This window comes from Mauremys mutica, chromosome 14, assembly GCF_020497125.1.
Source record: "Mauremys mutica isolate MM-2020 ecotype Southern chromosome 14, ASM2049712v1, whole genome shotgun sequence".
Classification (NCBI taxonomy): domain Eukaryota; kingdom Metazoa; phylum Chordata; order Testudines; family Geoemydidae; genus Mauremys; species Mauremys mutica.
The window spans coordinates 4,927,183-4,949,452 of NC_059085.1; the positions used below are offsets into that span (position 1 = coordinate 4,927,183).

Here is a 22,270-nt window from a genome sequence, read left to right on the forward strand (position 1 = left end):
CCCAAGCACCTTTCAGTTCAGTTAAAGAGCAGCAATTCGTTCACCAACTTGAAAAGAAAAACAAGAAAAGCTCCAAGTCACTGGATTCTCTTTTGCCATGGCCACGTCAGAGCTCTCAGCAAAGCAGGTGGATCTTACCCTCCCACTACAGCACTGTAAATGACCCACAGCCCAGTGTCAGATCGCGTCAGAAGTTTCACCCATAGGGTTATTTAGTTGTTCCATGGACAGACATGGTAGTTCAGATTCTGCTCTTCATGGACCTCAACTAAGTGGCACAGTCCAGAATTTTGGTCTCCTTGCTAGAGTAGGTTTTTGGCCCCCATTACAGCATCTGAGCTCCACAGTCCCTCATGTGAGGTAGGGCTCTGCTATTATCTGCATTTTACAGAGAGGAAACTGAGGCACAGAGACGCTAGATGAATTTCCTATGGTCACACAAGGAGTCTGTGGCAGAGCAGACAATTGAACTCTGTTCTCTAGCTACTTCCATAACCCCTGGGCCAACCTCCATCTCCTGTGCATCCCTCCGTCTGTGTCACCACAGAGCCAAGAATGCATGCAGTGCACTGCAAGCCTGGGGAGTCGATCTGCTTTTAGTGACTCCATTCTGCACTGTGAGTTCTGTACCCAGCTAGTTCACATTCCTGCAGGATTCAGCTATCCCCAGTGACTGTCAAAGGTGAGAGTGGCTGACAAGTGGGCTCATGCTGGCGGCAGCCAGGCACAGAGCTTTGCGGTCTGTTTATTTGGAGTGAGAAGAACCTTGCCCTGGTATCTGTGCCCAGTGAGAAGAGAGGCGGGAGAGCTTGGTGGGAGAGCTGTGGCTATTTATTTCAGAGCCATCGCTTTGAGTCCACCCTGTTCTGACATCAGATGAGTTTCATCTAACCTGACCGACTATAGATCACAGACCTCCAACACCCGCACACTAAACCCAGCCCTGGAAATGAGACCAAAGCAAATGAGATGTTCGAGCTTCAGCAGTGAGCTGCTGCACTGTCCCACTGCCCTGGCCTCTGCTTAGGAGCCCAGACAGAGGAGAGGTAGATGGTTATTGACACTGTCCCACAGTGTTCTGAGGTCTGAGTGGGCATAGCCAGAGGGGCAGCAGATTTATCCACATTCACTGACTCTCAGCTGGGTCCCAAGAAGCCCGGTGCTTCAGTGCGGCCGTTCTTTTCCATATCAGCTGAGACAGCCTTCAAGCCAGTGAGCACAAAATAGAAGTGAATGAATAGACATAGGAGCGGCAGTGACATTCACAAGGATAGACACAGCCAACATAATCAACCCTGCTGCACTTGGGAGCGCAATGGTCAGTGATTTATTGGTGAATGTCCTCAGCAGGCAATGGTCCAGACCAGGGCTACAGGCTGAGCGAAATCCATGTGCTGCAATGTATTCATAGGTGGTTGTCACACCAAGAGGAAGGGGGTGGAAGTTGGGGGAAAATACACCTCTACCCTGCTATCACGCCACCTGCTATAACACAGATTCGGATATAAGGCGGTAAAGCAGCCCTCTGGGGCGGGGGGGGGGGGGGCTGCGCACTCCGGCGGATCAAAGCAAGTTCGATATCACGCGGTTTCACCTATAACACGGTAAGATTTTTGGCTCCTGAAGACAGCATTGTATCGGGGCAGAGGTGCACATTTCCCAGCTAGGAAATTCCCTTCATGAAAAAAATCTGTACAGCTGAGCAGCGGCCATGGACAAAACCCATTGAGCACACCCTCTTGGAACCTCACGATCACAGCAGGCTAGAACTCTGATGCGCCTATCACCGACAGCACAGGCACCTGCTATTAGAGCCCAATGAAAATCCCCTCTAAGCATAAGTAATGTAGGGTTGATGGCACACAACTGAGCAGTTCTGATTGCTGCCAGTAGACGGCAGTCATGCACATATAAACCAGTTCATTACAACAGCTTTATGGGAAATGTAGGATGGTCCAGTGATCATGGCGCCAGCCTGGGACTCCACAGAGCCTGGTCCAATGCCTTGCTCTGCCATAGACTTCTTGTGTGACCTTGGTCAAGTCACTTAGTCTCCTGTGCCTCAGCTTCCCATCCATAAAATAGGGTGACTAGTACTTCCCTGTGGGACTGGGGTGCTGTGAGGATAAATACACTGTGAGGTACTCAGATACTAGAGTAACAGGGCCATGTGAGTCCCTGAAATACCTGAAGCTTCTGTCTCTAAAGCTTCTGGTGCTGTGGACAGAACCCAATGGGCCAGTGGTCTTTTGGGTGATGGCAGTTTCTAAGTTGATCTGTTCCCTTGTTTCAATAGTTTGAGCGATGGCTGCTTGGGAGTCGAGGGGTGCACAGGGCAATGGCTGTCAATGGCTTTCCCCTTGTGTCTGAGCCGCAGGGAGCCCAGCCAAGCCTGGCTCACATCTTTTTAAAATGCTGATTTTTATACAATTTTCCCCTTTGTTGGCAAGAAGCGAGCGTGGCTCTTTCCAGCTCTGGCTGGGCTCTTTGATGCGACAGTAATGGGCTGAACAGTCCTTGTTAAACAGCCTCTTTGCAAGGAGAGAGGATTTAGCTGCTGCTTTTCTGTGGGTCTCGCTGCAGCTGTCTGCACTAGGGACGTTTCCCCTTCCAGTCGCCCCACCATTGCAGTCACTGGGGAAGCCCAGCATGCTAGCGATGATGGGAGCCTTCGTACCACCGTGCTGGCTAATCCTGCCCAGAGCAAGTAGAGATGGCATGGTGGGTAAAATGCCAGAGGCCATCTACACTAGCTGCCCTTTGTTGCAACAGACTCACTGTTTGCAGAGTTAGCAGGGGAGGCTCCAGGCCCCAGCACGCCAAGCGCGTGCCTGGGATGGCAAGCCGCGGGGGGCGTTCTGCCGGCGCCACGAGGGCGGCAGGCAGGCTGCCTTCAGCGGCTTGCCTGCGGAGGGTCTGCTGGTCCCGCGGCTTCGGCGGACCTCCCACAGGCAAGCCGCGGAAGGCAGCCTGCCTGCCGTGCTTGGGGCGGCAAAATGCCTAGAGCCGCCCCTGAGAGTTAGCAAGGGTGGGAAATGCGAAGGCTCTAGTGTAGACATGGCCTGTACATGAATTAATGGCTGGATCAATTTATCCTCAGCTCAGCGGGCCAGATGCAGCACCTCTGACTTCACTGGCCACCTTATGCTGTCCGTCTCCACAGCCATGTTTCTGGCAGCAGCTTGTGCTGCTCCTCTGACCCACTTTTGGCCAGCATGACAGACCCGTATCTATGCTGCTGCTGTCCTGCCTCTCAGCTGGAGAGGAGCTGTGGTTGGGTGGCTGTACCTCATGCTCTGCCTAATCGTGTTTTGTACCCGTCAACAGCATTGAGTTGGGTGGATGGTGTCTGGCTTTTCATGTCCTGGGGACCTCCTGTCCTGGCTAATGTCCCAGATATATTGGCAGGCAGAGGAGTGTCCCCTAACCTCTCTGAGCAAAGCATGGCAGGCTCAGTTTTCTCTGCTCCCTGGCTCCTCAGCCCCAGGGAAACAAGGACCAGATTTTCACAAGAGCTCTGCACCCAATGGACACCCCATGAAAATCCGGGTCAGGCCCACCAGGATGCTATTCCTTCCTTTGCTGGAGCGAAAGGGAAGGCAGGGGGCAGGAGGGGCTGGGGCACTTCTCTCTCTCTCCCTTTTCTTGCAAGCTCCTGTCGAATTTGAATCAGTCCGGCAGACGGGGTTTAACCGAACACTCACCACAGGACGGCTGCGTCCAGCAACATGCCCATGGACACGTCCCTTTTCCTGTACACACCACAGGGCTGCACACCCAGAAGGAAAAATAGCTCCCACCAGTTCGGCGTAGGATTCATGTAGCGATAGCCCCAGTCTTCCAACATGGAGACGGCAGGTCCAGCTCTTACTGCTAGATGCTTTGAGGCAGCTACATTTTAAACAGAATTTTTGTCTGTCAACAAATAATCACTTGCTGACTATCTTACGGGGTGGGGGAGCAGTAAAACCAAACGGGACAGTGCCTCAGCAGTCAGGATCCCGGAGCTTCCAAGTTATTGGGCATGATGCAGGACTCGCTGGGCAAGGTTCTCCGACCAGTTACGCTGCGAGTTAGGGTCCATTCTGGCCTTCACGTCCATGAAGGGACCCAGGCACCACTGCCTCTTAGTAACCCTCCGAACTGGCAAAGAAAGCAGAGGGTGGGGAGGCTATAACTGATGGAGAAAGCCAGTCCCCATTAGCCAGGTCTTATCTCAAGGCTTAATTCTTCTAAACTAAACTTCCCCAGTGTGGGGTTCATACCCTGGCGCTGCTCAGACTCCTCCTTGAGCACCTGCCCACTGAGCTCAACTTAACCCTTTGCTCACCAGGAAGTGACCACATTTTGGCCAGTGCTGTCAGTGCCGTGCCTGGCTATCACTGAGCGGAAGCAGGGATGCTACATGGTGTGTCCTTTGCCCTTGGAGTCTGCAGCCAGAGTAGGACTCTAGGGCAGGCACACTGGGCATGGGTTGTAGCCCTTTGTAACGGAGCACCGCGCCCTCCCGCCGCATTTGGTGCACCCCGCAGCATATGGGACCAGCAGCAGGGCGACTGGCCACACCTCCACGGTAAACTGCCTGGCATTGTGCCTCCGAGCACTTGAGTACTGGGGAGACTCCTGCCCGGCAATGGGGCCAAAACCCCTCCCTCTGCCCTCTCTTGACACTAGCACGTCCAGGCAGCCCCAGGCAAGGCTGGGGGTTTCCAGTTCGAGGGAACTTAATTTAGGTAAAAACACACACAAGCTGCTTTTCAAGGTAAGAGGAAATGGGACAGTCTCCCAGGAGCAAGGAATCTGCCAGCTCCCAGAGGTGTCCTGGCCTTTCCATGCCAGTGTGCTGCCTGCCTAAGCCAGTATTTCAGAGGGGTGAGGACCCGGGGCACTAGCTTTGTACCCGGGAGGCTGCAGGGTTGCTCCTAACAGACTGGGCTCTTGTACCAGAGTTGGGCAGGCTACCAAGGCTCCTTCTCAGACAGCGACACCGGAGATGCGTCTCCCATAAGATCCTTTAACGCCCTGCCAGGAATCACAGTTGTGAGCCTAGCAAGGTATGTTACACACGGCGCCACCTAGTGTCTGAACAATACAACACCGTGTAGCATTCCATTGCATCCTGCGCAAGACAAGAGCTCCATGAACAAAGAGCTGCCAAGCAGGAACCATTTGCAGGGCTCACCATTTATTGGTCCAAGAAAACCTATGAGCAATGCTGGATACTGGCATATTACCATATTAACTAGCGATGTGCAGATAGCTCTTCTGCAGCAATCTTCCAGCACTGGGAAAGGTGAATGGGAGCCTCATTCGGCCCCAGGGCCGCCCAGAGGATTCAGGGGGCCTGGGGCAAAGCAATTTTGGGGACCGCTTCCATATAAAAAAGTTACAATACTCTAGAATACTATATTCTTGTGGGGGCCCCTGTGGGGCCCAGGGCAAATTGCCCCACTTGCCCCCCCCACCCCGCCCCCCGGGTGGCCCTGTTCGGCCCCAGGGCAGTGAGGGCCTGTTCTAAAGCCCACTGGACCCATTGGAAAGAATCCTGTTGGCTTCACGGGATTTGACTCAGTCCGTGCATGAGTAACTAACTGAAGTCAGGTTTCAGTGGCAGCCGTGTTAGTCTGTATCAGCAAAAACAACGAGGAGTCCGGTGGCACCTTAGAGACTAGCACGTCTATTTGGGCATAAGTTTTCGTGGGCTAAAACGTGTATCTTCCAAAGGAGAAATGGAGGCCTAGGAGCAGAGGAGTTCGTAGCTGATGTTGAGACCTGGGAAATCAGAAAGAGAGCGAGCGAGATGGGGACTGAGTAAGCAGGGGCGGCTCTAGGAATCCCGCCGCCCCAAGCAGGGCGGCGCGCCGCGGGGCGCGCTCTGGCGGTCGCCAGTCCCGTGGCTCCGGGGGACCTCTTGCAGACGTGCCTGTGGAGGTTCCGCTGGTCCCGCGGCTCCGGTGGAGCATCCGCTGGCATGACTGCGGAAGGTCCGCCGGAGCCGGCTGCCGCCCTGCCGGCAAAATGCCGCCCCAAGCGCGCGCTTGGTGCGCTGGGGTCTGGAGCCAGCCCTGTGAGTAAAAGAGGCAAGAGACACAGGCAGAGGACGAAAGCGTGGGAGAGAGAAAAGCCAACTAGAAATTGACACATCTGTAAGAGGTAAGGAGTGAATGAGGGGGAAAGGATGAAATGACAAAGAGAGAGAAAACTCAAAGAAGACCAGCGAGCTGGATTTTGCTTGGCGCTAATGCGCCTCATGTTTTAATTGCATTTCCCTGGCCATTAGACTCAATCCCTTGGCTGCCTCTAGCTTGAAAATCTTCAACTCCGCTGGGGCTGAGAAATCATTTTAACTGGGTTCAAAAGTAAACAAGGCGCATCGACCCGCCAGACACCCGTGCTGCGTGCTGACCTGTCGGGTAACCTCTGCCATTCTCATTTGCAAGTACGGCCCCCTCCAAGGGCCCAACAGATGGGTTAATATTTTCATTTGTATGTGCCGCCACTGTCAAGGACAGAAATGACCGAAATATAGCAGCTCTGCACTCCAGTGGTGCACTGAGCATGCTTCCCTTGGGGCCTACTGTGTGGCAGATGGCAGAGACATCACATTTCCCAAATCCCTCGGTAGAACCCCCAGCCCCTGCCATACAGGGTGAAATCTCTGGCCTGTGTGCTGCAGGAGGGCAGGCTGGACTGGCACAACAGTCCCTTCTGGCCTTTGGGTCTTTGAGACTTAGTGGGGAAAATTCTTACTAATGTAAATTAAGACAGTTTCAGTCCCAGCTGTACCCCTTGCAGGGCCGGCTTTAGGAAGTGCGGGGCCCAATTCAAACATTTTCAGCGGGGCCCCGGCAGGGATGACTTAAAAAAAAACACATGTAAAAAAGAGCCTTTCATTTCTTAGCAACCGGTTCCCTATAAAAAGTTCTGATTTAAGGGATGTGCCACAGTACGTATTTTTTGTAGCAACAGGGTTACCATACGTCCGTATTTTCCTCCCGGATGGTGATTTAAGAACCAAAAAGCCTGAAATGTCCGGGAAAATACGGATGTATGTTAACCCGACCTAAAGTTCTTTTTTAAAAAGCTGGGCCTGAACTAGAACTGAGCTCCGCTTCACATGTGTGGGTCCCCGCCACTCCCTGGGGGTGTGCTAGGGTGACCAGATGTCCCAATTTTATAGGGACAGTCCCGATTTTTGGGTCTTTTTCTTATATAGGATCCTATTACCCCTCACCCCTGTCCCGATTTTTCACACTTGCTGTCTGGTCACCCTAGGGTGTGCACAGGTCCCAGCTGTTCTCTGCCCCTCTCATTGAAGCAGGTGTGCAGGGTTACTGCCCTGGGAACTGCAGGGCACCAGTGGACATGGGGCTGGCTGGAGGCAGGGCAGGGGCTGACTGGAGGAAGGGTCTGGCTGCAGGCAGGGCAAGGGTTGCAGGGCTGGCTGGAGACAGGCGTGTGTGGGGTGGGCTGGCTGGCTTCAGGCAGGGCCGCAGGGGGGTGCGGCAGGGGTTGGCAGAGCTGGAGACAGAGAAGTGCGGGACTGGCTGGCTTCAGGCAGAGGGGTGTGGGAGGGGTTGGCTGGAGACAGGGCAGGGGGTGCAGCAGGGGCTGGTGCGGGAAGAGCAGGGGGTGCGGGGCTGCCTGTAGACAGGGTCTGTCTGTGGGCAGGGGGTGTGGGGCTGGTGCGGGCAGGGCAGGGGGTGCGTCAGGGGCTGGCTGGAGACAGGCTGGCTGCAGGCAGGGGGTGCGGGGCTGCCTGTAGACAGGGTCTGTCTGTGGGCAGGGGGTGCGGGGCTGGTGCGGGCAGGGCAGGGGGTGCGTCAGGGGCTGGCTGGAGAGAGGCTGGCTGCGGGCAGGGGGTGCGGGGCTGGCTGGAGACAGGGGCTGTCTGTGGGCAGGGGGTGCGGGTACAGGGGGTACAGCCCACCCTGTATGGTGAGTGCCCCCTCCTCCTCCCTCCCCCACCAGGGTAGCAGCAGCAGCCCGGGGCTCGGGGGCTATTTAAAGGGCCCGGGGCTCCCCTGCTTCCACCACCTCGGCCCTTTAAATAGCCGAGGGAGCCCTGGGGAAGCGGTGCGGCTTCGGCGGCTATTTAAAGGACTGGGGTGGCAGAGGCAGCTGAAGCCCCGGCCCTTTAAATAGCCCCCGGAGCCCCCCGCTACCCCAGGGCTCCCTCGGCTATTTAAAGGGCCCAGGGCTCCCCTGCTTCTACCGCCCCGGCCCTTTAAATAGCTGAGGGAGCCCTGGGGAAGCAGTGGGGCTCTGGTGGCAATTTAAAGGGCCTAGGGCAGTAGAAGCAACGGGAGCCCCAGACTTTTTAAATAGCCCCCAGGGCCCCGCAGCCCTACCCCAGGGCTCCAGCGTGGGGCTCTGGTGGCAATTTAAAGGGCCTGGGGCTCCAGCCCCTGCTGGGAGCCCCAGGCCCTTTAAATTGCCCCCTGGGGAAGCCGGGCCACCTCGGTACGGCTCCCTGGCTCTTGCCGGTACGCCGTACTGGGGCTTGGGCGCGGGGCCCTCTTAGGGGCGGGGCCCGATTCAGGGGAATTGGTTGAATCGGCCTAAAGCCGGCCCTGACTCCTTGCTTCCGATGTTGAGGAGGAAAGTGGGTGAGGGGATGCTGCTGCAGTGGGAACTGGAGTTGTTAAAGCCCAGCCTCTTGCAGCATTCAGGGCGCTGGTTGGAAAAGTGATTGACCAGAAATGACTTTGTGACATTCCACATTGAATCTCTCAGCGAATGCTGATCGGATCTGTTCAGTTTATAAATCAAAAGAAGGCAGAGGAGGGCAAATCCTGTTCCTGGTGGCAGTGGTGTAACTCCAAATCAAACCACTAGTTTCAGTGCCGTTACTCCAAATTTATACCAATGTAACTAGGAACAGAATTTGCCATGATTTTTCCCATACCCGGCAGCACGGAAACCTCCAGCTGGGTTCTCTCTGCCTCTTCCATCACTGCTGATAATAAAGTTTCTGCAGCCAGAACTCAGCTCACGGTTTTGGAAGAGAATCGAGTTGGTACTGTTAGATGTTAAGGAGAACCCAGGAAGCTCTCCCCTAGCTGCAGGGACTGCCAGTGCAAAGAGCTCTGTGGTTATTTTAGCTCAACCAGCAATGATTCTTTGAATTGCTTTGCACTCAACATCCAGCATATTTTTCCTGACTGTCTGATTTTAAAATAATCACAAGTGCTTTCAAACTGAGATAGAAACTAATGTGGGCAGCTTTTGAAAGCAAATGAACCCAAGCCACTACCTTCTGTAAATGCTTCCCAAGCTCACTTTTGCTGTTTGTTTACGAGGCTTGTTGGGTTGTGGAGTGAGAGGCTAGTGTTTCTTGAGCAGGTGGCTTTGTTTAATTGGTCTCTGCAATGCCCTGAAGGGAGAGATGATAATCAGGAGAGGTTTCCTTCACAGGTGTTGGTGAGATGAAGGGTGGAGAAGGGAGGGGGAAGAGAAGGGCCCCAAGGACAAGGCTGAAAACAAAAAATGACGATTTGGCTGAACAAACCTTGAGCCACAGCTGGAAAGAGCTGGAGATAAAGGTGGCTGGGACACTCCCATGGAATCTTTGTTCTATCCTTGGATCTTACTTAATTCCTATTTCACTGCTGCCACCTACTCCTCTCCCTTGTTCCTGGGCTTGCTGTTCACCTTGGTTCTTGCTACAGGATTTTAAACCTTCTTGTATTTTCCCTTCCCCAGTTTATGACCCCAAGTGCCTAGAGGCTCCCTGGACTCACAAGCAAAGACCCCTCCACGATCATTCCCTAGTGCCTCTTCCCCCCTAGACTCAGCTTCACCTCCTCACCCCAGCTTTACCAAGCTGCCGAGTTTCTGCTAGAGATGGGCTAAACTGGGATCATCTGGAGTCCCTCCAGATTCAGGGGTGTTTCAATTTGGAGCTTTGCTTCGGGCGACCGTCTGCTTCTCGCCTTCTGCTCTAATTGCTGTCAAAGTGTGATGCAATGGCAAGGACATGGCTAATGCTAAGCTAGCATGACAATAATAATTGGCAGCCATGCCAAATAAGTGCCCCCCGGTCTCCTGGGAAGTCCTCTGCTCTCCTGCCCTATCCATATGTACTGATTCACTCAAAAATTGCAGTTTACACATCAACACCCTGTTTACTCAGACTGTGTGTGTTATTAGATGTTCCAGATGTATCAGGACTGATGTCTTAACCCCTCCACAAATACAAGGCTCCCCACCAGTCTGTTCCAATTAGCAAATACTTCTAGAGATGAAAGCTCTACAAGGAGATTTCTGAGGAGAGTTTAAGTAGCTGAGCACCAGGTCATTGCATCTTGGTGACCTGCACACCCATCACACTGATGCTGTGCATGGAACTCCCTGCCTTTTGCTAGTGTTCCAGCTTATTCCTGAGGGAATCCGAGTCTTTCTCCAGCTTCACGGCTGCTGTTTCCTTCTGATGGAAGCTACAGATCCATGTCTCAGGAAAGCCCTTCAGCACCTTTAGCCTGTGAGGCGGGGAGGCTTGAAACTAATAAGAAGTTGTTTATTTATTGTAAACAATCAGGCAGCCTGTACATCAGTGCTCCCGCTCCTCTGTGAATGAATGTCCTGGAGTCCTGGAAACTTAAGATTCCTCCTGCTCTGTATGGGGAATTCCATTAAATAAATTATATAATGGAATTCCCACCAAGGACATTCCTTTTGTGCAGTAGGGTGGGATGTCAAGGTTTCAGGACCAGGTAAATGGACAGATTACAAGGGTCTGCAAGTGGCTATGATTCAGCGCTGGCTTACCTGGCTAACTACCCCTTGATAGCAGTTGTCAGTGACAGAGAAGCTGGGCACTTTGAAATACCAGCTGTATAGAGACCCTTCTGCACAGCCAAGCTCACTCTCTGCTTCAAGAGGGACACGGAGAGGAAGTAAGGGGATCGGACATGCACAGGGGGTTTCTTTCTGCTCCACCAAAGCCATGCTCACATTAGGACAGATTTAAAGCCAATTTTCATTTTCAGGTTGCATTGGTATCTCTGGGCTCAGATGGGTCAAAACTGCAAAAACTTCACTTGCCATCTGGTTTTGAAGCCAACAGCTGACTGAAAGGACACAACAGACACCCCTAAACCTTCACCTAGGAGATGGTGCTGGCTGTCATGCCTGCAGACAGCTCACCCCATTCTAGCATACCCCGACATGCTCAGCCATGCGCTCAGCGTAGCTTGCTACCAGAGTAACCATCCACATTCCATCCCCCCTGCTACCGCACAGAGGACAAAAGCTACAGAACTGACCAAAGATCTGGACTCTTCACATAGAGATTTAAGACTCGGCTCAAATTCAACCCAGGTGCAAACAGGTACAACACCACTGACTTCAGCTAAATTATGCTGGGTTACCCCAGGTTTAATTTCAATCTAAGTGTCACTTTTATTCCTCATCAGATCTGGACCCTGCTGAACATCAAACAGAACCAGCGGAAGGAGGATTACTGGGCTGCCTGACCTGGAATACAGAACAGCACCACAAGGGACTGGAGTTAAGATCGGGGGAGTCCAGCAAGCAAGAACTATTGGGGCAACAAAGCAAAATACTAGCCAGCTCCATATTTTAAAAGGCAGCTGCGTGGCTCCCACAAGGGCACAGTCTTGGCACAAGCAAAGCCAGACCCAGCAAGTTACAGTGATAGGAGTTCGTCCTGTGCAGCTTAGGATGCTGGTGGCAGTGTCATGCCAAACAGAGCAGACGGGCCGGGAGACGACTAGGTGCAATACCTAGTGCCCAGGTCTCCTAGCTGGAGCTGTGTCCATTGAAAAAGTTTCCTCCAATTAATAACAATAAAAAGCCCCTTAAAATGTGCAGTTAGGAAAAGTTTTTTTACAGCTGTCCCACTAGAACAATATACATTTCCAAAGCCCAAATGCAACAGCTCTGACTCTAGCAATAGCACACAGGGATGGATTTTTATCAAATATTTAAGGGTTGTTTTAAAAATCCTCTTAAAAGTATCTGAGATTTAAAAGAAGTTTTGGGGGTGAGTTTCTTACTGACCATCAGAATCGTAATGTTTCCAGATGTCCAGGAACTGGGATGCTGTGAGCTCAGCCAGGTGCAGGTAAGGGGTCTGCTGCTTCACCGCCATGGTCAGCTGCCAGGGCAACCCTCAGTGCTGCTCTCTGCCTCCTCTTCAGCTCCAGTGATCTCGCCACCAATATCTCCAGCCTCTCTCTGCTCCGCCTTTATATAAACCCTCCGGAGCTTGCACAGGGCCCTGGCAGCCACGAGGGGGCGCACAGTCTCTGAGAACCTAAGCTCCAGCCAGGAAAAGGCAGGGAATGCAAGAGAGAAATGGGCAGCGATGGGGGGTGTGGAGCATAAGGGGGTGAGAAGCTGAAGGGAGGAGCTGAGTTTCCAGGATTTCGCTAACATCCGGGGGTTTCTGCATAGCAGGAGCCAAGCGATCTAGTTAAAAGGGTCCAGTTGTCTCTCTGGGATTGTTGTCACGGATCGATATCGCAGCCTGCTGAGAGCTCACCAGCCCTAGCATGGTACCCTCCCTATGACAGTGGGTCTGGGTGCTCCAGAGTGAACTGGCCGGCAGCGCTCTGGGATGAGACAGACCAGTTGGACCCATTGTAACCGAGTCCAGAGCAAACTGGGCTGAGCTCAAAGACTTTCAAGACTCCTCTGGGTTGTGGCACCCAAGCCCCGGGACAGGACCTGGGTAAGAGGTTTCAGTGCTGCTCTGGGTAGTAAGGAGACATAGTTATCCGGAGGCTGACCGGTGGTCACTGTGAACTGGGCTGGGAGGTCTCCAGCCAGCTCCACCACCCCAAACTGGTCCTCGTTGGCCTCCGTATTGTCAGTCGCAGCAGAGAAACCAAGGCCTGGGAAGGCCAGGGAGACTGAAGTCCCCTCTAACCCTCGGAGGCTGGTGTGATCTGGAATCCTGCCCCCCTCCTACCACCCCCGCCCTCCAGCCAGTCCTTCCCCAGGGTTTGTGGCTGTGCTACCCCGTATCTGCAACAGGCCTTCCTTACAAAGCAGCCCTTCTAGAGCGCGGGTCCAGCTCCTGGTGGGATCACTGGGGGATGGCTGCTGCCTCTTCCCCGATGGGCCTGGTCACTGGGGAGGGGATGCGGGGCTCTGAGGCTGTCAGTCCAGAACCTTACACAGGCACTGGCCATTGACAATTAAAAGAGAGACTCAAACTGGCCCAGCTGCTGTGCTGTGTAACAAATGACAGGATCAGAGACAGTGGCGCTCAATAGCACTGAGACCGTGTGATCCACGCCGAGCAGGCCAGGCCAGAGTGAGGGATGTAGCTTCGTTCCTGGCCCACCCTCACAGAAGGATCTTGCTGTAACAAATCAGACTGAGCATGCCTTGGGAAATATCACTGTCCGCTGTTGTGAGGCCCGGACTCTCTGGTCTCTTGCTCTCCAACCCAGTGGGATCAGAAGGGCTGGGAGGTGGAAGCGTGATCAGCTTCCCAGTGGCCGGGTTACTGTCACGGCCTGCTAGAGAAATATCTGCCCCCTGATCATGAGCAACATTAACTGAGCTCTAAATAATAATACCACCAGCTCTTCTACAGAACCTTTCAGCCATGGATCTCAAAGCAAGGAAGGAGAGAAGCATCATTATCCTCATTTGACAGATGGGGAAACTGAGGCACGGAATGGCGAAATGACTTGCCCAAGGTCAACCAGCAGGCCTCTGGTCTCATCTAATATAGAGGCCAATATGGTTATTGTCCCTATAAATCCCTGATCCTCTGTACTGCCCCATTATTTCCCTGTTCAAACAGGCGCTGATCCTGCAAACATTTAGGCATGTGTTTGACTATAAGCACGTGAATACTTTCATTGACGTCAATGGGGGCTACTCACATGAGTAAAGTTAACCGTGCATGTAACTGTTTGCAGAAGCAGGGAGCTACTCCCTGCAGCTAGACCCCTGCACCCAAAAAAGAGCCCTGTTGAAGTCTCCACGCAGGCTCACAGGTCTGTCTGCATAGAGCAGCTTGCAGGGCCTATGGAGCTGTAGTTCGGATGATGTAAGCAAGCAGGCTATAGGAGTACAGTGGAGTCTTTATTCAAGCAGCTCTCAGAAATATACGACTCTCTGCTATCTTGAAAATGTCCTCTCCTTGCTCTCCCTTCCAAAATTTCCCATGGGTGTCTTTGCATTTAGCAATGTTTGCTTTTTTTCAATTAGCATTAAATCCTAATAAAATCTTAGGGTCTGATTCTCCTCTCCCACCAGTGTAAATGAGAAATAGACTCTATGAAATCAGTGCAGCTAAATTGATATGAATGAGAGGAAGGAGCAGACCTCTAAAGACCAGAGCCAATGGGAGTTAGTTGCCTAAATACTTTTGAGGATCTGGGCCTAAATCTTTGAGATCTTCTTTGTAAGACATTTTCATGCAAGGAAAACAATACAAAGATTATATACAGAAGTTGGGGTCAGTAGCAAATTATGCATGAGATCTTCTTCCCCCCACCCAGATCCAGTAACATCAAGTCAGCGACACCACCAGAGGATCCAACCACATCAGCCACACCATTAAGGGCTCATTCATCTGCACGTCTACTAATGTGATATATGCCATCATGTGCCAGCAATGCCCCCTGCCATGTACATTGGCCAAACCGGACAGTCCCTATGTAAAAGAATAAATGGACACAAATCGGACATCAGGAATTGTAACATACAAAAGCCAGTGGGAGAACACTTCAGTCTCCCTGGACAGTCTATAACAGATTTTAAAGTCACTATTCTTGAACAAAAAAACTTCAGAAACAGACTTCAAAGAGAAACAGCAGAAGGAAAATTCATTTGCAAATTTAACACCATTAATTTGGGCTTGAATAGGGACTGGGAGTGGCTGGCTCATTACACAAGCAGCTTTGCCTCTCCTGGAATTGACACCTCCTCATCTATTATTGGGAGTGGACCACATCCACCCTGATCGAATTGGCCCTGTCAACACTGGTTCTCCACTTGAGAGGTAACTCCCTTCTCTTCCTGTGTCAGTATATAATGCCTGCAGCTGTAGCTTTCACTCCATGCATCTGAAGAAGTGGGGTTTTTACCCAAGAAAGCTTATGCCCAAATAAATCTGTTAATCTTTAAAGTGCCACCGGACTCCTTGTTGATCAAGTCAGATTATTAGTGGATTTTTTTTCTGCTTCCTGTCAGCTTCAGAATTATAGGAAGATTTCCAGACCCAAACAAACAGGTGAAACCTGAGGTTTGTCACTTGCTCTGACAAAACGTGCCTCAGGGAAGAAATGTTGCCATGGATACAGGAACCCAGATCCAAAGAGGAGGTTTGTCCAAAGTAAGTGGTTAATTAAAAATTAAAGGACTATAGAAAAGTTCATACAGGCACAGAACAGAAAACTAATCACTGGCAAACAGATGCTAAGAAGTTATCTACATAGAATTTATTATCACAAGATGTCGAGGACTTCACGCTACATGCAATGGCGGTTTGGATTTTGGCAAGGATGGGGCTAGAACTCCTTTTCCTTCCTCCAAGGAGCACAAGCAGTGATTGGTTGCAGGGGCGGTATTTTGGCTGCCCCAAGCATGGCAAGCAGGTTGCCTTCGGCAGCTTGCCTGTGGGAGGTCCGCCGAAGCCGCGGGACCAGCGGACCCTCCGCAGGCAAGCCGCCGAAGGCAACCTGCCTGCCGCCCTCGCAGCGACCAGCAGAGCGCCCCGCGGCTTGCCGCCCCAAGCACGCACTTGGCATGCTGGTGCCTGGAGCTGCCCCTGATTGGTTGAACCAAAGGAGAACGTCTATTAGTGCTATCAGGGCTGTAAGCCACACCTGAGCTGTGCTATGTCTGTCCTTAGAAGACAGTGATGTGAACACCCAAACTGGCCCGTCTGCTACAATATTTGTATTTAAAGTTTAGGTTGGGGTTGGGGAGGAGAATAAAAGGCAAAGAAGTAGTGAGAGATTAATTCAGTTTAGGGAAAAACAAAATCAGGACCGTCCAGGTTGGATATTAGGAAACACTATTTCACTAGGCAGGTGGTGAAGCACTGGAATGGGTTCCCTAGGGAGGTGGTGGAATCTCCTTCCTTAGAGGTTTTTAAGGTCAGGCTTGACAAAGCCCTGGCTGGGATGATTTAGTTGGGGATGGGGTTGGTCCTGCTTTGAGCAGGGGGTGGGGCTAGATACCTCCTGAGGTCCCTTCCAACCCTGAGATTCTATGATTCTATATTTTATGAGGCCTAGTACAGAGCAGCCTGGGTTGTCCTGGCCATTTGCCCAGTGGTTCTGTTTAGCCAAACAGCACCATGTGGCCCACGCACAGCAAGTAGGAGACAGTAAAATGCTGCCCTGCAACCAGCCTAGATGGGTGGTGGTCTGTGTACAGGAGAGGACACATACTGCACGGGCCAGTGAGTTACACATGCCCTTACTCAAGATGGGATCTTTTCACCCTCTTATGCTGGTTTTACATCAATTTAAATTTCACAGGCATCTGCTTTCCCTCCTGTCATGATTACAGGGCAAGCTGTGCTCTAGACCCTTTTACAGTCTCTCCAAGTGCACCCCACAGATGACAGGCTTCACTACCTTTGCCCAGGGCCGGCCTTACATATGGGTGATATGAGCAACTGGTCAGGGGGGCACCATGGTCACTCCACCGCCCCCCCCCCAAGCCAGCCCAAGATCCCTTTAATCCCCAAGCTCTGGGTCTGGAGTCAGGGAGAAGCTCCTACTGTGTGCCAGGCTCCCGCTGCTAGTCCCGGCCAGGATGGGGAGGGACAGCACTTCCTCTTCCCCTGCACCGGCCTCCCACCTCCGGGAACTCCCCCTCCAGCTGCAGGAAGCTCTGCACCTCACCCCCGCTTCCTGCCCCCATTGCTCCCCAGTCGTGGGGGGAGGGGTCACTGTACGGGGAGCTGCCCCATCCCTTCCCTCCCCTGTTCGCCCAGGGCACCATTTTCCCTAAGGCCAGCCCTGCCGTCTCCCCTCTCTGGGTGGAGTCCCAGATCCCACCAGAGTCTCTGGGCTTCAGGGCCCCTGTTTACTACCTGAGATAAAGGAAGGAAGTTGTCTCTGGGAGCCTGTGATCGGGGGCTGATTAAAGTAACTCAGAACAGCTCCTTAAAAGCCAAGTATTATTTATTCACCCATACGTACGTAGCATTCAGAGAAGTGAGTTAACACAACAAAAGTCTGCATGCATCTGGTCTCACCCAAACTTTCTCCTTTACAGGTTTTGGCAAGCTCTGCTTAACCCAGATACCCCTAGTCCTGGGCTAGGAGAGACAGGCAGTTTTTGCAGAGTTCTCTGCCTCTTGCTGTATCTCACCTGAGCAGCTGCTGCCCACTCACCCTGTCCTTCCTCTCTAGCCAGGGGTTTTTGATCCTGGGCTCAGACCAATGAAGAATAAACCTGCAAGCCTGACTGCAGCCAGGAAGATGGGCATTTCCTAATTAACAGTGCCCTCATCGTTCCTTTAAGTCCCGTTGGTATTTTCCTTTTAGTTATCTCTCTCAGTCATTGTTTCAGTTCCTGCTTAGTTCTCCCTAACAGCATCCTTTGATTTGATTCCATGTCGTCAGACGAAATAATCGTAAGCAGGTAAACTGAGGCACGCATGCTATTAAATAAAAAATACATTCGCTACAGCTACAAATGTACATTCCCAGCAGTGTGTGCTGTGTGAGCTCTGGTTCCCCCTGGTACTGCTGCTACAGTCCTGCCTCAGTTCTGATAACAAATGAGACCTGCTCTGGGAGAGTGCCAAGGCGGGTGACACAGGGTTTCCTAATACCATTTGGTAAGGTGTGTTCATAAGGCGGGGAGGGACGTGTGTACAAGATGAGTAGAGTGAACAGGTGGGCTAACTAACTTGTTTCTGTTAGGCTGTGTTCTGTGCTGCAGCACACGTTCCATAATGCTCAGTTCCCCATGGAGCGCCCATCCTTGCCACAGGAAGCAGCACAGATGTGATACGTTGTTTCTACCAGCTCTCATCACTGTGAGGTGCAATTATAACCCACACCCACCCAGCATGGTGCTCTGTCTATTCCACTGCGTTCTGTACAGGTTCCTATACCGCACTCATCTCACTACACTGCTGGGCCACATATAGAGGTTGATGAGCTTACTACAGCCGTAACAAGTAGAGCCGAGTCTCTTAGATCAGGCAGTAGTAGCTCATGTTTTAAGATTCAGAGGTCCCAAGTGTGATCCCTGCAGCTCCTGGGCACCTTTCCCTCCCCTGGGTGCAGCGTTACACAATGGAAGAGTCCTTAGTTTAGTGAAGACACAAGTGTTGGATTCCAATTCCCATCAGATTGGCTGCAGTTGAGGACTGGAGTGCTTTAGCACAATGCCTATCAGTGTGCACTACTGCCGGACTCGGGTCTGTGACTTCCACCTTCCCCAAGAACCATGTGTGACAAAGTGGGGTTTTCCCTCTTGTTATGTTGTATGTGAGTTTTACTGTTTTGGATGAGTGCGGTGCGTGCCTCGGTTTCCCTGTGTGCTGCACCAAAGCCTAGGTGGTGGGAATATGGGCGTGTGAGAACCAGGAGGGAGATGACACTGCCAGGGAAGCCAAAGACCAGAGGAGGGGCAATGGGCATGTTGGAGGCCAGGCGGCTGGATCCTGTTTGGGACTTGGATGGGGGGTGTTCAGGGGCACTAGGCCCTGGGTCCCCCCAAGTGGACTTTGCTGAAAGTTCCTGATTTCTGTGCTAGCAAACTGTTCTATGCTATGTTCACGGCTGACTGCGAAGTTGGGGTGCAGGGCCCGCTGCGGGATGTGCACGGTGAGAACAGGGGTGCTGAACGCTCTGAGGTCAGACCCAGGAAGGCCACAGCCAAGGAGGCTTTTTGCCCTGGACAGCATGCCCTGATGGGAGTCACGCTACACCAGAGTCCTGGCTGGCTTCATACCGAGCAGTTCCAGAGCATTGGACCTGTCACTCTGTGACACCATGAAATAAAAAAACCTGTCACCATAGCCAGGCCTGCGTCTCATTTATGCTAAGGACTCTCTCCCCTGCTCTGGCTGTGCAAAAGGGCCTTAAAGTGGGTGCACAATGGTATAAAGGGGTCTTAGAGTAACGGAGAATCAGACCAAATTAGATACCATTAACTCTGGCTTGAATAGAGACTGGGAATGGCTGAGTCATTACACTACTTAAATCTATTTCCTTATGATAATTATCCTTACACCTCTTGTCAACTGTCTGTAATTGACCATCTTGATTATCACTACAAAAGGTTTTTTTCCTGCTGATAACAGGTCATCTTAATTAATGAGCCTCTTAGAGCTGGTATGGCATCTTCTCTGTATGTATATATAGATACTCTTCTTATATGTTCCATTCTATCCATTCGATGAAGTGGGCTGTAGCCCATGAAAGCTTATGCTCAAATAAATGTGTTAGTCTCTAAGGTGCCACAAGTGCTCCTGTTCTTTTTATGGATACAGACTAACACGGCTGCTACCTGAGAATCAGACCCTTTATCTTCGGAGGGTATCTGCTTAGCACTGACTTGTGCCTGCCCCTGTGGAGTCCTGCTGCATGGAGGATCTCAAGCTGTGCCCATTTAAGTGTGCGGGGAAGGCTTCATTTCCCCATCTCCGGGGTTTCTCTTTTCTTGTTCCCGCCGTCTGCCCTTTTCTGGGAACCTGAGCCTGCTTCTTTTCCCTGTGTGTCTTCATCTTCCAGGAGAGAATGCTTCCATGATCCAGGAGTGGAAACTCACTGCTTTCTCGGAGTTGACCTCAGTAGCAGCCTCCCCAGCTGACATTCATACAGCACAGTATTGGCCAATGAGAGGTCAGGGCAGTGAGAGTGAAGATTGATCCTCTAAGTACCAACCCCATCATGTGGCTGATTTGTGAAGCCGCTGGATGCCAGTCACCATCAGCCCTGGAGCCATTTCAGCTGCTGGGGGCCAGACCCTTCAGTAAAGCTTTGCCCTGGTTTTCGTGGCTCACTGCAAGGAGAGCACCTCTACACCCTCTGAACTGCTTTGAAAAGAGGTTATTGCTGCACATTAGTTGTCAGGGAGTTTCCAGAGCTTATCTCTAGCACAAGACAAGTGGGTCATTCGTGGGAACAGAGACCTCCTGAAGGGGAACTGAAACCAAGAGGGAGGAGGATATAGCTCCAGCTTGAGGGGTTGAGTCAGCACACACTGGGGGATCAATGATCTCATTGCTGTCACTCTGCTGTAGGGAATCCTGCGGCTGGGATGATGAGGATGGGGAGGTCAGCACTTGCATGGGGAGGTGGAACTGGGCTGAAAAAATTAGACCAACCACTTATCATCTTTTCTAAAATCAGCCTTTGGGATCTTTTGCCTCTCTATTTACACGGGAAGCTCATTGGGGCAAGGACCCACTTCGTGTTCTGTGTCTGTACAAAGCCTAGCACAGTGGGGTCCTGGACCGGGACTAGGACTTATAGGCACTGACACAATACAAGTAAATAATAGTAATAATGTTTATGTGGCCCACTCAGCGTGGCGTTCTGTCCCCCTCTAGTGGTGGCTCCCCCATCTCAAATCACCTTCCATGGCCATCGCCTTTCTGTCTCTGTGCTTTGGGGTTGAGGCAATAGCCCAAGACCACAAGGCAGGAGATCCAGAGTCTAACACCGCTTGTATCACTGACTGTGTGACTTTGGACCTCAGTTTCCCCATTTGAAAACCAAGAATTATTCTACTCCTTTGTGAAAAAAGGGAAAGCAGTAGAACAGAGACCCTGGACTTCAGAAAAGCAGACTTTGACTCTCTCAGGGAACTGAAAGAACAGCTTACTGTTAGCAACAAGTCAAGGAAAGTGTGGGCCCCTTGCTGAATGAAGGAGGGAACCTAGTGACAGAGGATGTGGAGAAAGCTAGTGTACTCAATGTTTTTTTTGCCTTTGTCTTCACAGACAAGGTCAACTCCCAGACAGCTGCACTCTGCAGCACGGTATGGGGAGGTGACCAGCTCTCTGTGGAGAAAGAAGTAGTTCGGGGCTATTTAGGAAAGCTGGATGAGCACAAGTCCATGGGGCCGGATGCGCTGCATCCGAGGGTGCTAAAGGAGTTGGCCGATGAGATTGCAGAGCCATTGGCCATTATCTTTGAAAAATCATGGCGATGAAGTGCTCTGAGCTCTTGCTGGTAGCAAAGAGCAAAGTTTACTGGCAGCCCATCTAGGTAAGTCAGAAATTACTGTGGAGTGGGAGGGACATAGTTTCTCACAGGCCCTGGGATCACATTGTCCTTTTATACAGGAGTGGCAGGGAAGGGAAGGGTCACCATTCTCTAGAACATCCAATGTCAGCCACTGCCTGAGACCAAACAAAATGGCTCAAAGATCTGGGGCTAAACTTCCCACTCCTGCAAGTGGGTGCAGCTCCATTGGTTTCAATGGAGTTGTACTTGCATGAATTTAGTCTCTGATCAGGCCATGAGTACCCTGCTTCTGGGAACCAGTCACCTCGGTCCCTTCTCTGGTGCTTGGGATCCAGAGTACAGAGCCACAGCCATGGCTCCTAGGTCCCCAAGTCTCACTCCAACACATCAGCTGAACAGCCATCATATCTGCCATCAGCTCTCAACTCAGACACGCCAGGGGCCCAGTGAGTGAACACAGAGTTGCTCTAAAACACCAAGGGCAGGTAGCAAATTTAGGGCCAAATCCTGAGATCCTTCTTCATTGTCTACTCCCTGCTTCCTTGGGCATGATGCCTTCTGCGGGCAGGGAGAGTTTTGCCTGTGTGCAAGCTGAATAAGGATCTGAAGGATCTGGCTCAAGGAAGTTACTTGCACAATGCAATATTTTAAATTAAAAAATCGAACTACAAAATAGCAATCCTGGGCCAGAGTCTGTTCTCAGCGATACCTGAGTAATTGCTCAGAGTGGATTTAAGCACAGATGGTCAAAACTGCCAGTGTCTTAAACCTACTGCTGGATGGTGTAATTACTGCAGGTGCTCATCTCTGCACAGTCACCTCGCAGGGTTCCATGTCCACTAATTAGCCACAGTCAACATGGTTGATTCCTAAGACAGGACCACTGTCTGTTTTAATACCGGGCCTTTATTTCCCCTCCCTGACAGCAAAACACCAGTCACTTGCAAGATCGCATTTCCGGGGGGATGGAGGGAGACCTCTCAACTGAGCTGGAGGTTGGTAGAACAGGAGAGAGAAAGCTGCAGGCAATTGCTCCTGAATTCATCTGGGTTTACTAATTGGCAGGACTTCCGTTCAGATACCTGGGGCTGGTCTTTTCGCTCAGCAGAAACTGA

General features: G+C 51.8%; 1 protein-coding gene across 1 annotated transcript in view; it reads right to left on the reverse strand.

Moving 5' to 3' along the window:
• CALB2 (calbindin 2) overlaps positions 1–12,207 on the reverse strand; it is a 50,563-nt gene extending 38,356 nt beyond the window's left edge. Inside the window, exon 1 of the mRNA XM_044987815.1 lies at positions 12,025–12,207. Within this exon, the coding sequence (XP_044843750.1) occupies positions 12,025–12,115 (91 nt within the window). The 5' untranslated portion in view covers positions 12,116–12,207. The remainder of the gene's footprint in view (positions 1–12,024) is intronic.
• Positions 12,208–22,270: the final 10,063 nt, after the last annotated feature.